Consider the following 12378-nt stretch of genomic DNA (forward strand, 5'->3'; position numbering starts at 1 on the left):
TCGAGTCTCGTTACTGATTGCTCGAAACATCAGGAATCTGTTCGCTGAATCTGAGGCCCGGCACGGTGGAGCAGTGGTTAGAGATGGTGACTCACAGCAGGAAGGTCGCAGGTTTGCCTCCCGGCCTTTCAGGATTGGTCTGTTTTATCAGTATCTCCTGCCTCCAGGTCTGTAGCCACGCCTCCCCTCAGCTCCTCACCACCTCTGCTTTTAAAGGGATAGTTCGGCCATTTTGGCGTTCTGATGGTTAGAACCCGCAGTTCGGGCTAAGCTAACGGCTAACGCTTAGCTGCTCGTTAGCCGAGCCTGGACCGAGACCGGGCTTTGGACCCGGTTCTGATGGGTTCTGTCAGGGTTTCATCTATTTCTGTTTACACCTAACTGTGTGTAGTTGGGTGTCAGTGAGTATGGGTGTGTAGTTGTGTGTGATTGTGTGTCAGTGAGTATTGGTGTGTAGTTGTGCGTCTCTGGAAGTGATTTTCTTGGAACATTTGACAGAACAGGAAGTTACTTCATCTAAAAAGAACCTCTGTGGATCTGAATGTTTGGGGCACTGTGTGTCTGTGTGTGTAGTTGTGTGTTTGGCAGACACTCAACAAAATGTGGATCTTTGTTCTCTTTGGAACCGGGTCACATTCCTTTGGTTTGGATCATTTCCCGTCAGTTTTCTGCTTCTTTCTCTAATAAACAGATTTTTAAAGGATTTAAATCAGAATTTATTCAGTTTGTTGCTAAAAAAAACTAAAAGGAGTAAAGTTTTTTTGTGTAATGATGAAAATCTTCAGGAAAGTTGGGTTTATAAAGTTTATTCCTGGTTTTAAATCAAACTCTCACACTTTGTTTTACTGTTTATTGCAATTTGTCATTTTTAACAACAGGAAACATAATTGATTATAAATCTTTTGATTTTGTGTTAAAATAAAAGTTGTAAATTGTGTCTGAATTATTGAGACGATTTGTAGTTGAATATAAAACATGAAACTGAATCCAAAAAGTTAAACTAAAAAAAATAATCTCTTTTTAGATTGGTAATAAAAATGTAGGTAGGTTTTTATAAAACAAGTATTTACATTTTGATGAATGACTGAAAGTCATAAAAAGTTGGTTTAAACTGTTTCAACAAGTTAACAGATCAGATCCAGAGGATGTGTTCAGATCTTTTGGTTTTGATGAATTTCAGATGTTGGAGCTGCTCAGTTTCTCCGTCTGCTTTTAATTATTTTTTTTTTACGTTCTGCTTGTTGAAATGATGCAACAGTTAAACAGGAAGTTTGAGACCCTGAAGGAGACGGGTTCGTCCTCAGTCCAGGACGTACACCTGGACCACTTCCTGTTTGTCTCGAACCCTGGCCGGTCGGGGCAGATGGCTGCCCATCCTGAGCCAGGTTCTGGTTCTGGTTCTGGTTCTGGTGGAGACTAAGATTGAACTCAATCTGCTTCCTTAGACAGAAAACTTTTACTGGTTGTTTTGCATGTAAACGTTTCTGCTGTGAACTGGAGATTTATAAATAAACTGAATTAAACTTCACCCTGGGGTAAAACTGCAATGCTCCGAGAGATTACAATTCCTGTGCTGCACACACACACACACACAGAGTTCATGTGTGCAGATAAAAAACAGATTGTTCAGAAAGCTGCAGAGACTCTGAAGAAAAGGGACTTGGAGAGAGGAGGAGCAGCTGCAGATAACTGAGACACAGGCGGGACAAAAGGACAGACGGGACAGACGGCAGCTCAGAGACGCTTCAAGGAGCTCGTGGAAGATGTCTTGGTTCGGGTTTTGGAGCAGCAGGACACAGCGAGCAGAAGAGCTGAAGCTGAGCTCCTCTCAGAGGTAAGTCCGACTGCAGCTCTGAGGTTCTGAAGACCCGACCCGGGTTCTGAAACGCAGGTTCTGGTGCACGTTTGTTAACTCAGCCTTCCTTTCTGGGGCAACTTTCACAAAGACAGTCTGTGTTCGAGTGAAGGAAATAAAAGTCCTGACTGGGCTGGATCCAGAGAGGAACGCTGCAGAAAACTTCAAAGATCCGAAACTTTAACTCCAAACGTTTGTTCAAATTACTAAATGTGTCCCAGACTCAACTGTTTTATGGACAAATAGAGCCGAGGATTCTCTGTGGAAGGACCCGTCTGGACCTCTTCAGAACCCTGCAGAACATCACTGATTGTTCTGGAGGGTGTGGCTGGATCTGTTGGAGAAATCCAGCCCTGATTCTGAAAGAACTGAGACTTGGAGTAAAATATAAATAAAACAGAAGTAAAAACATTTGGAAGACTTTTTTTATGGCAGCACCACTTTTATAAACGTTCTCCTCTGTGCAGCTTCTCCTCTTCTTCTCCCATCAGTAAAACATCTGGATCTGAGGAGGGCAGCTGCTGGATGTTGTCCCATTCTGTCTGTAGAGCAGATGTTCTAAAACCTGGAGATCCTTTGGCTACTCTGGTCATCCGATACTGCTTCAGCTTTGATTTTTGACCTCAAAGATTTCTCCAGATTCTTTAATTCTGTTGATGATGTAATTAGATTATTATTATTCTCACACAGGTGAACCTCTGCCCATCTTTACGTATAAAATGCTCTTTAACCAATTAACCTGATTAGTCACTAAAAGCTTCTCCAGATGTTTCTGACTTTCACAGCCTTTTGTTGCTCTGACACGACTTTCTAAAAATGAAAATAATCCTTTTCCCCCCCCAAAAAAACAAGGTGCAGTTTGTCCCATTTCCTTTTCCGTACTTTCCTCGGACATCAGGAACCATCAAACCCATTTACATCCCATAATAGTCTGTCCTGTCTGTCCCTACAGGAGCCAGTTGTTTGGCAGCCATGAAGTTCGGGCGGCGCTGCAGAACGAGCAGATGACCTCTTTGCTGCCACCTGTCGGTACGGAGGTCTTCAGACGCTTCACGCCGGCCTCGCTGGAGAAGGACCATCAGAAACGAGAAGCTGAGGAGGAGGAGCAACCGAAGAAGAAGCAGGTACTGATCCACATCTGACCAATCAGCTGAGTCGGCTAAGAGACGTCAGTCAGAAAGTAACTCACCTGTTGAACTTGAAGGACCCGCCCAAACCAGCCAATCACCTGGAGGCAGGAAAGACCCTCCCCTTCATCTACGGTGACCCGCCCCCTGAGCTTCTTGGCACCCCATTGGAGGATCTGGATCCGTTCTACCAATCACAGAAGGTCTGTGTGCTGCTCATCTTCACCTAAACGTTTCTCAAACACATCAGGTGAACGTTAACAAGACGTAAGCAAACAATAAAACAATAAAATCCTAAAAAAACAGAACATGAAAGGTGAACAAAGAGCTGACAGATCAATGAGTTCATGTTATTAATTATTAATTTTGTTAAAAATTATTTTGATGTTTAATTTCATAACTAATTAGATCAGCAGAATAAATTAAATAAATATAAATTGGATTAGGATATAAAATTCAGTGATTGTGGCAGGAAAGCGTAGGAGCGCTCACATGTCCTCCCGGTATTAAAGTTTAGTTTTCTCTCACCTGTTCCTCTGCAGACCTTCATCGCTCTCAGTAAAAATCAGATCATCCACAGGTTTAATGCTGAGTCAGCTTGTTACTTGTTCAGCCCGTTTAATCGTCTGAGGACCGCCGCCATCAAGCTCCTCCTCCACCCATATCCTTCTCCGTATTCCTGGGTTCTTTGGGCGTCTTCAGGCTGGTCCTGTTGGTTTTTTTTCTTTGGTTTTGTCTCTGTTTCGTGTTTTTAACACGTTTTCCTGAACAAAAACACTTTGTTCAGCTTGTTCTTCATCTTGATGATTCTGATCAACTGTGTGTTCATGGTGACCGAAGTTCCAGTGCTGAAAAATGCTGAGGAGTGAGTAAACACACACACACACACACAAACACACACACACACATACCATGTGTCCCTCTTGGGCTACCGTAGTAACGTGACAAAGCAAAGGGTATTTCTTCCATTAAGACGTCAGGTGCAGATCATAAAATCTATCTTCTGTCTTCCTTCAGTGTCTTTGTGTTGGTGGTGTCCTCTGCAGGCCTGAAACGCATCATTCACATCCACAGTGTGTGTTTGTGTGTCTGTGTGTCGACAGGTACGTGTTCGTGGTCATCTACACCTTCGAGGTGGTCCTGAAGCTTCTTTCCAGAGGCATCTGCTTGGGGCGCTTCACCTTCTTCAGAGATCCCTGGAACTGGCTGGATGTCCTCAACATCACAGCGTAAAGATCAAAAATACACACTTACACCTGAGAAACACACTCACACACCTGTTGATGATGATGATGGTGTTTTTGTGTGTTAGGTTTGTGCTCCAGTTGTTTGTTTCAGTCAGACTTTATGCTGTGATAGTGATTGCTCGCGTGATGAAGCTCTTCGCCTACACACCAGGTGTGTTGTTGTTTGTTACCTGCAGGTGTGTGTTGGTGTTTGTGAGGACATATAGCTGATTGCTCAGTGTGTACTTTACCACCCCCTCAGGCCTGAAGAAGACTGTTGAAGGTTTTTTCCGATCCCTGAAGAGGCTCGTTAATGCCATCATCCTGGCGCTGTTCGTCCTCGGTATTTTGGCTCTGTTTGGTCTTCAGTTCTTCATGGGAGTCCTCAGGAATAAATGTGTCTCCAGGCCTCTGCATGACACAACATCATACAACACCACAAGCAACTTCACAACCCACAGCTCACACTACGACAACTACTCCAGCTTCCACGACTATATCAGTGATGAAAGTACGATGATGATCCTGTTCGTTTACGGGGATTCGTTGTGAAAGTTTTTAAATGTTTTAATGGGTTTCCAGATGTTCTTATGGGGGTTTAGGTGTTTTAATGGGTTTCCAGATGTTCTAATGGGTGGTTTAGGTGTTTTAATGGGTTTCCAGATGTTCTTATGTTTTTTTTCGGTGTTTCAATGGGTTTCCAGATGTTCTTATGTTTTTTTTTTAGGTGTTTTAATGGGTTTCCATGACTGTAATTTAGACGATCCTGAATGTGTTTCTCTGACAGGAAACTATTATTACCTGCCTAATCACCTCGATCCTCAGGTGTGTGGGAACTTGTCGTACTCTGGGTATGTAAACAAGACAGCATTTGTTTTCTAAAACAGCGACGACAACAACATTAACGGCTCGTGATGTGTTCAGGGTCTGTCCGAAGGGCATGGTGTGTTTGAGAGCTGGGAGAAATCCAAACTACGGACTCACCAGCTTCGACTCGTTCGGTTGGTCTCTGCTGGCTGTCTTCAGAATCCTGACGCAGGACGTCTGGGACAACCTGCTGCAGCTGGTCAGAACCCACCTGGTCCCAGTGCACACACCTGTCTCACCTTCCTGTCTGTCCCATCTGCCTCATCTTCCTCTTACCTGCCCACCTGTTTCACCTGTCTGTCCTCAGACGATACGAGCAGAGGGTAAAAGCTCCATGAGCATCTTCGTTCTCATCTTCTTCCCCGGATGCTTCTTGGCGCTCAGCCTCATCGTGGCGGCAGTTGCCATGGCGGTGGCAAAGCAGAAAGAGGCGGAGTCTGCTGAGGCCAAACAAAGAGAAGAAGAGTACAGTCGTATTGTGGAGGTGCTGAAGAGGAGGGAGGAGGTGGAGGAACATGTGAGTTCACCTGGATGAAAGCTAGCTGTTTTAAAGATGTCTTCCATATCTCGGATCATTTACAAACATCACAAACCATGACTCAGCTTTCTTAGCAGTGTGAGTCAGCATAAAATATTTGAGGTTAAACACCTGAGCTGGTCTCCAGGGACAATTGGGAAGAAGCCACAGCTATGGTTCTTTTTTCTCCATCTGTGTTTTCATTGGATGACAGGCCCCCGGCAAGGCGGAGCTCCTGGACGAACATGAGTCACCACAGAAGAAGAAACCAGCCACACACAGCCAGGAGGTGGAACAAGTCACGGTGGAAGGTGGGTGAAGAACATTCAGCTTCAGTCCTGACAGGTGTATCACTGAACGCTGTGTGTTTCAGACTGCGAGGATGACCTCCGACCTTCACGCTGTGCCTTCACCCTCAACATCCTGAAGGGTGACTGCTGTAGCTGCTGGCGTTGGCTCAAGGAGAAGCTCCGCCCCTTTGTCATGAGCTGGGTCTTTAATCTCGGGATTGTCCTCTGCATCATCCTTAATGTCATCTTCATGGCCATGGAGCGTTATCCGATGACGGAGAATACCTTGGATCTGCTGTCCAACGTGAACCTGGTCAGTGATGAAGTCCAAAGGTTTAGCTCCGTGTACGGTCACATGATGATGTCATATCGATGGTCACATGACTGAAGTGCAGTCTAACCTGACCTCTGACCTCCTTTGCAGGTCTTTTTGGTCATCTTCGCATTGGAGCTTCTCCTGAAACTCGGGGCTCTGGGTGCGTACGGCTACTTCCAGGTGAGTCACCGACTCGCCATGATGTCACCTGTCAGTCGTTGTGATGTCACCCAAACATCAGCTCCGTCTGTCTGAATCACGCTGATTACTCTGATCGTTTCAGGTCCGATGGAACATTTTTGACTTTATTGTCGTCATCTTTGGTCTGGTGGACATTGCACTGCATGCGGTGCAGGGGCTGCAGTTCCTGCCCCCCCTGCGATTGGTCAGTGAGGCAATGACGGAATCAACATCAGCTTCATTATATCAGCAAAGTCATCAAGTCTATTGTGTCCTTAATTGTCCTCACCTGTTGTCATTGGCCCCCATCGGTCCTTACCTGTCTTCACCTGTCCCTACCTGTCCTTTCCTGTCTTTACCTGTCCCTACCTGACCCCACCTGTCTTTACCTGTTGTCATTGGCCCCGATCGGTCCTTACCTGTCTTTACCTGTCCCTACCTCTCCCTACCCGACCCCACCTGTCTTTACCTGTTGTCATCTATAATAATCTGTTAACACCTGTCTTAATCTGTCCTTATCTGTCCCCACCTGTTCTTACTTGTCATCTGTCCTCTCCTGTTGTCACTTGTCCTCACCTGTTGACACATCCTTACCTGTGTCCCTGTCTGTCTAGCTGCGAGCCCTGAGGTTGGGTCGGTGGTGGTCCGAACTGCGCATGCTGATGAAGATCTCCTGGTCCTCAGTGGGGAGTCTTGGACTGGTTCTGGTTTTGGTGGTCTTTATGTTCACCGTGGTCGGTATGGAGCTCTTCCAAGACGACTACATGGTCTGTAGGATCTCGACCGACTGCACGCTTCCTCGCTGGCACACAGAAGACTTTTTCCACGCAGTTCTGCTAGTCTTCAGAGTCCTGTGTGGCGAGTGGATGGAGAGCATGCAGAACTGCATCCAGGTGTCAAATGGGACCGTTTGTGTCATCTTCTACATGACGGTTCTGTTCATCGGAAACCTGCTGGTGAGCTCCAAACCCAGAGACCCGGGTTCCTTTTAGTCTTAGAGGATTAGTAAGATGAGCTACACAAGGTTCTGGATACAAGTTTAGGGCTTCAACATTAAAAACCTTAAATTTGAACATTTAACAAAATCTGAACTTTCTGGTCTTTGGTTCTGATCTTGGTCCAGATTTGATCTGATCCAGGTGTTCCAGGTGTTTACTGTGTTCTGGGTTTTAATTCCAGGTCCTGATTCTGTTCTTGAACCTGTTGCTGAGCCCATTGTCTGATGAGAAACAGGCTGAAGTAGGAAAAGAAACCAGAATAAAATGGACCAAGACCTGGATTCTGGAGAAGTTCAGGACCTTGAAGGGAAAGACGAGTTCCGAAGGTGAGTTTCTTTGTTTCTGTCATCGTTGCAGGTCACATCAAACCTCTCTGCTTGAATCTGTCATAACTTCACAGCTGAGGAAGGTGTCAGGAAGGAGCACCTGGCCCTAATAACGGTCACCTCGGACCAGCAGAACCCTGAAGGCAGCCAGACCAAAGACTCGGCTGCTGAGGTTTCGAATAAAACTCAAGACAAAAAACAAGTAAATTCAGTTTTACTCTTTTATTTTTAAACAAAATCAAAGAATCTGAAGCCTTTTTGTAGCACAAAACAAAGTGTTGATAATTTTAATAACGTAGGTGGAGTCGTATGAAGATCAAGTCCTTCATTTCTTGGGTTTTACTCACCAGAACATGATAAAACTCTCATGGTGGTGGAGGAGTTGTGGCCCACTCTTCTTTCCAGCGTTGCTTCAGGTCATTGGTTCCTGTTTGTCTCTCTCATGGTTGTGGAGGAGTTGTGGCCCACTCTTCTTTCCAGCGTTGCTTCAGCTCATTGGTTTCTGCTCAGCTCTGAGGTTCTGGTTCTGGTTCTGGACTGTTCTGCTGTGTTTGGGATCATTGTCCTGTTTGTCACATCTGACTCCAGAATCAGCCCAAACCATCAGCCCTCCACCACCGTGCTGACAGCTGCAGTGCATTCTGGGTAAACATCTGTCCTCTGGTCTGCAGAGGAGCCCAAACCATCAGCCCTCCACCACCGTGCTGACAGCTGCAGTGCATTCTGGGTAAACATCAGCCCTCCACCACTGTTGGACCCAGATTTTCACTCTCAGCTTGTTTTTGTTTCATAAATAATGACATGATGGAATCTGTTGTTCACTTAGGGTCAGACTTGAATAATTTTATTATCTGGTAACGATCAGATCAGTTTTATTCTGTCCTGATAGATAAAACCCAAGAACTGAAAGAGAGGGGTCTGGTTTTCACGTGACTGTTATAAGTTCAGATCAACAGGAAGAACTTTTTTTTTTACTTAACCAAAAGCAACATGAAGTTTCTTTGATTGTGTGAATCTGTTTGCTTCAGTGTGAAGATGCCCAGAAGCTTAAAGACTCTGAGAATCAGGAAACAGGAAACAGACCTGAGGACTGTTGCTGCGAATGTACGTGCACAAAATAAAACATCTGTTAACCAAATACCATCAACCAATCAAACACCGGTGTGTGGTCACATGACTGTCCCGTGTGTTTCTGAGACACAACAGCAGCAGCTGATCAGGGATCCATTGCTTGGTGTGTTTCAGGTTGTTACCGCTGCTGTCCAATCCAGGACATAGACACGTCCCAGGGTGCAGGGAGAGGCTGGTGTAAGTTCAGGACAGCTTGTCTCCTCATCGTTCAGCACAGATTCTTTGAGGCCTTCATCATCTTCATCATCCTGCTGAGCAGCGCCGCCTTAGTAAATACAAACACATAAACACCAGCTCATGTGTCCAAACTGGAACGCTCCAGGCCTTCAGAACGGTTAGGGTTAGGGGTGGGGTTAGGTCCTTGGACTTGTTCAGCTTCACAGTGACATCTTAGCAGCTTAAGTTTGGTAATTTACAACAAGAATCCCTGTAAAGGTTTCCAAGAACTCACTTAATTGTTAATAATGAAATTACAGATATAGGTTCTTCTTTCTTCTTCTTCTTTTTTTCTTTGTTCCCTTTTCAGGGAACATCTTTGTCCTCTGCGTCCTCTGTCCTCACTCCAGCTACCTCCATGTCCTCTCTAACTGCATATAGGTTGTTGTTTTCAAATAGATGGATGTTTGTAAACACAGAGGTCTGTCTTCATGGTTCTTTAACCTCCACGTCTGTGTTTGTGGACAGATGTTTGAGGACGTCAACCTTCAGCAGCGTCCAATCCTGCAGATGGTTTTGGACATTGCGGACCAGGTGTTCACCTACATATTTCTGATGGAGATGCTTCTCAAATGGATTGCTCTCGGATTCAAGAAGTACTTCAGCAGCGTCTGGTGCTGGCTCGACTTCATCATCTTAGACGTAAGAGCGCGGTCATGAACACCGATTATTGGTGAACTGGTAAAAACTGCACTGAGATTAAAGCTAATTCAGCCCATTGTTGCATTCAAAGAGTCAGTTCGTTTTACACAGAACCTGCAGAACACAAAGATCAGTTTTGACCCATTTACTGGGATTTTTTATTTTATTTTAGGGTTATTTTATTGTTGTGTCAATAAACCAGGATTTTGCACCAGGAGCTTATATTTAATGGCATAAAAACCACAGCTGAAGGAACAGCAACATGGTAACCACCGGTGGAAACCTGAACTGCTCCAAAGGACGTAACATTGGATCTTTAGGCTTGGTACCAGCAGCCTGTCACAAAGACACAGTTCAGTCCAGTTTCCATAGGTGAATCTTTTAAAAATACCAAAGAAAACAAAGTTTGGCAAAAATAGGATTTTGGCTCCAACCAACCCAGACCATCCTAAACCAACCTAAACCAACCCAAACCAACCCAGACCAACCCAGACCAACCCAGACCAACCCAGACCATCCTAAACCAACCCAAACCAACCCAAACCAACCCAAACCAACCCAGACCATCCTAAACCAACCTAAACCAACCCAGACCAACCCAGACCAACCCAAACCAACCCAAACCAACCCAGACCGACAGAGACCAACCCAGACCATCCTAAACCAACCCAAACCAACCCAGACCAACAGAGACCAACCCAGACCATCCTAAACCAACCCAAACCAACCCAGACCGACAGAGACCAACCCAGACCAACCCAGACCAACTGAATACTGCAGTGGTCGACACACCACAGAAGACGACAGCGGTGACAGATGGAATGATCACCAGGGGTCAACACATTAAGAAGCCTCTTGCTGCTGCTTCCTGCTCACCTGTAGAATGATGTCATCAGCAGGTGTGTCTTATCTTCCAGGTGTCTCTGTTCTGTTTGATTTTCAACTCGCTGGGATACTCAACGGAACCTCTGAGGGCCCTGAGAACACTGAGGCTCCTGTCTCGCTTCAAAGGCATGAGGGTAAGACAGGCACTCTGAACGCTGAAGACACAGAGAGGTGAGACAAACAAGAAAGAGAGGTGAGAGAGACACACAAACAGGTGAGACATGGATATGACAGAAACACAGACAGGTGAGACAGACGTAGAAAGGCGAGATAGGTGAGACTGACAGGTGAGACAGGCAAGACAAACAAGCCTGACAGGTGAGAAAGACAGATATAACAGACACACCGATAGTGAGACTGAAAGACCAGCCAGACAGGTGAGACAAACACATAAACAGGTGAGACTGACACCCATGCAGGTGCCACAGACCGAAATAACGCACAGACAAGTAAAACTGAAAGAACAGGGGGACAGATGAGACTGACAGGTGAGACAGACACACAAACAGGACAGACAGGTGAGACAGAAAGTCACAGTTCTGTCCCCCTCAGGTATTTTACTACTTGTGATATTTATTTGTTGTTGTTTTGTGTTGTTTGTAGACCTTTGGGAGTCTTTTAGACTCTCAGATGTTTCTCTACAGGTTCAGCTTTACCTAAACTTTGAGGACAAACTGTCCTTACAAAGTCTGATTGGACAGAGAGATAGTTGCTCTGTCCCCTTTGTCTCCATGAAACACCTGTCTCACCTCCATCTGCCTTTCTGTGCAGGTGGTGCTGAGATGGATGGCGGCGAGCGTTCCCTCCATGTTCAGCACCTTGCTGGTTGTTCTGTTTGTCTGGCTGATCTTCAGCATCGTGGGGGTGAACTGGTTTGCAGGAGCATTTGGTTTCTGTTCCAATGAGACGGGGGTTCCCTTCTCGGAGGCTGTGGTGGAAAACATGTCAGAGTGCCTTTCATTGAACTCCATGGAGATCCAGTGGAAGAACAGCAAGTTTAACTTTGACAGCGTGGGAATGGGTTTCCTTTCCCTGCTGATCATGGTTAGTGTTAGATTCACACCATAACATCATGAAACACTAATCAGGTGGAGTAAGGTCAACAAATACAGCAGAATGTCATCAGCATAATGTTTGACAAGAATCATTTATTGTGCAATGCTGAAATGCTGCCATCAAGCTTAACAGATTTATCCTGAATGAAATCTTATTTGTAGTTCTTCTTGATATCATTTCAAACCTTCAGATGTTCTGAAATAATCCTGCAGTAACTTTTACAACTAATGTAAATAAATTCTGTTTGCTAATTCAGTTCTGCATTGATTCAGGCAACATCGTCGGGCTGGCAGGACATCATGTACGCAGCTGTGGACTCCAGAGAGGTCAGAACATTCGCCGGTACCGGTACTGCTTCTGACGTTACCAGTCCCATTGTTGGTACTGCCGCTGATACCAGCTCCTGTTCTGGTGTGTTTGCAGATACAGAGTCAGCCAGTATATGAGAGCAACGTGTATATGTACCTATACTTCATCCTGTTCATCATCTTCGGCTACTTCTTCACCTCCATCTTCTTTATCAGAGTCTTCATCGATACGCTCCACCAGCATAAACACAAGATAAGATCAATGTGGTTACCATGATTATCATGAACTATGTAATTCCTATAACTACTATGAGAGCAGAGTACTTCCTATAGTTACTATGGGACATAATAGTTCCAATAGTTATCATTTAGTAGAGTAGTTACTATAATTACTATAGGTTATAGTAGTTCCTATAGTTACCATGGGTTAGAGTAGTT

The 12378-nt window shown here is 45.2% G+C and overlaps 1 protein-coding gene across 2 annotated transcripts in view; it reads left to right on the forward strand.

Annotated features, from left to right (window-relative positions):
• Window positions 1-1640: 1640 nt before the first annotated feature.
• LOC108248185 (sodium channel protein type 4 subunit alpha B) overlaps window positions 1641-12378 on the forward strand; it is a 17815-nt gene continuing 7077 nt past the window's right edge. For both annotated transcript variants that reach the window (XM_037978435.1, XM_037978436.1), the window contains exons 1-25: window positions 1641-1834; window positions 2808-2979; window positions 3060-3185; window positions 3525-3643; window positions 3761-3847; window positions 4086-4211; window positions 4295-4380; window positions 4471-4719; window positions 4996-5059; window positions 5133-5274; window positions 5383-5592; window positions 5807-5903; window positions 5966-6195; window positions 6307-6378; window positions 6482-6583; window positions 6993-7334; window positions 7558-7702; window positions 7777-7904; window positions 8731-8806; window positions 8948-9102; window positions 9518-9691; window positions 10609-10710; window positions 11348-11620; window positions 11905-11958; window positions 12056-12193. In XM_037978435.1, coding sequence (XP_037834363.1) covers window positions 1764-1834; window positions 2808-2979; window positions 3060-3185; window positions 3525-3643; window positions 3761-3847; window positions 4086-4211; window positions 4295-4380; window positions 4471-4719; window positions 4996-5059; window positions 5133-5274; window positions 5383-5592; window positions 5807-5903; window positions 5966-6195; window positions 6307-6378; window positions 6482-6583; window positions 6993-7334; window positions 7558-7702; window positions 7777-7904; window positions 8731-8806; window positions 8948-9102; window positions 9518-9691; window positions 10609-10710; window positions 11348-11620; window positions 11905-11958; window positions 12056-12193 — 3540 coding nt within the window. In that variant the 5' untranslated portion in view covers window positions 1641-1763. The remainder of the gene's footprint in view (window positions 1835-2807; window positions 2980-3059; window positions 3186-3524; window positions 3644-3760; window positions 3848-4085; window positions 4212-4294; window positions 4381-4470; window positions 4720-4995; window positions 5060-5132; window positions 5275-5382; window positions 5593-5806; window positions 5904-5965; window positions 6196-6306; window positions 6379-6481; window positions 6584-6992; window positions 7335-7557; window positions 7703-7776; window positions 7905-8730; window positions 8807-8947; window positions 9103-9517; window positions 9692-10608; window positions 10711-11347; window positions 11621-11904; window positions 11959-12055; window positions 12194-12378) is intronic.

The sequence above is a fragment of the Kryptolebias marmoratus genome, linkage group LG11 (genome assembly GCF_001649575.2).
Source record: "Kryptolebias marmoratus isolate JLee-2015 linkage group LG11, ASM164957v2, whole genome shotgun sequence".
NCBI lineage: Eukaryota > Metazoa > Chordata > Actinopteri > Cyprinodontiformes > Rivulidae > Kryptolebias > Kryptolebias marmoratus.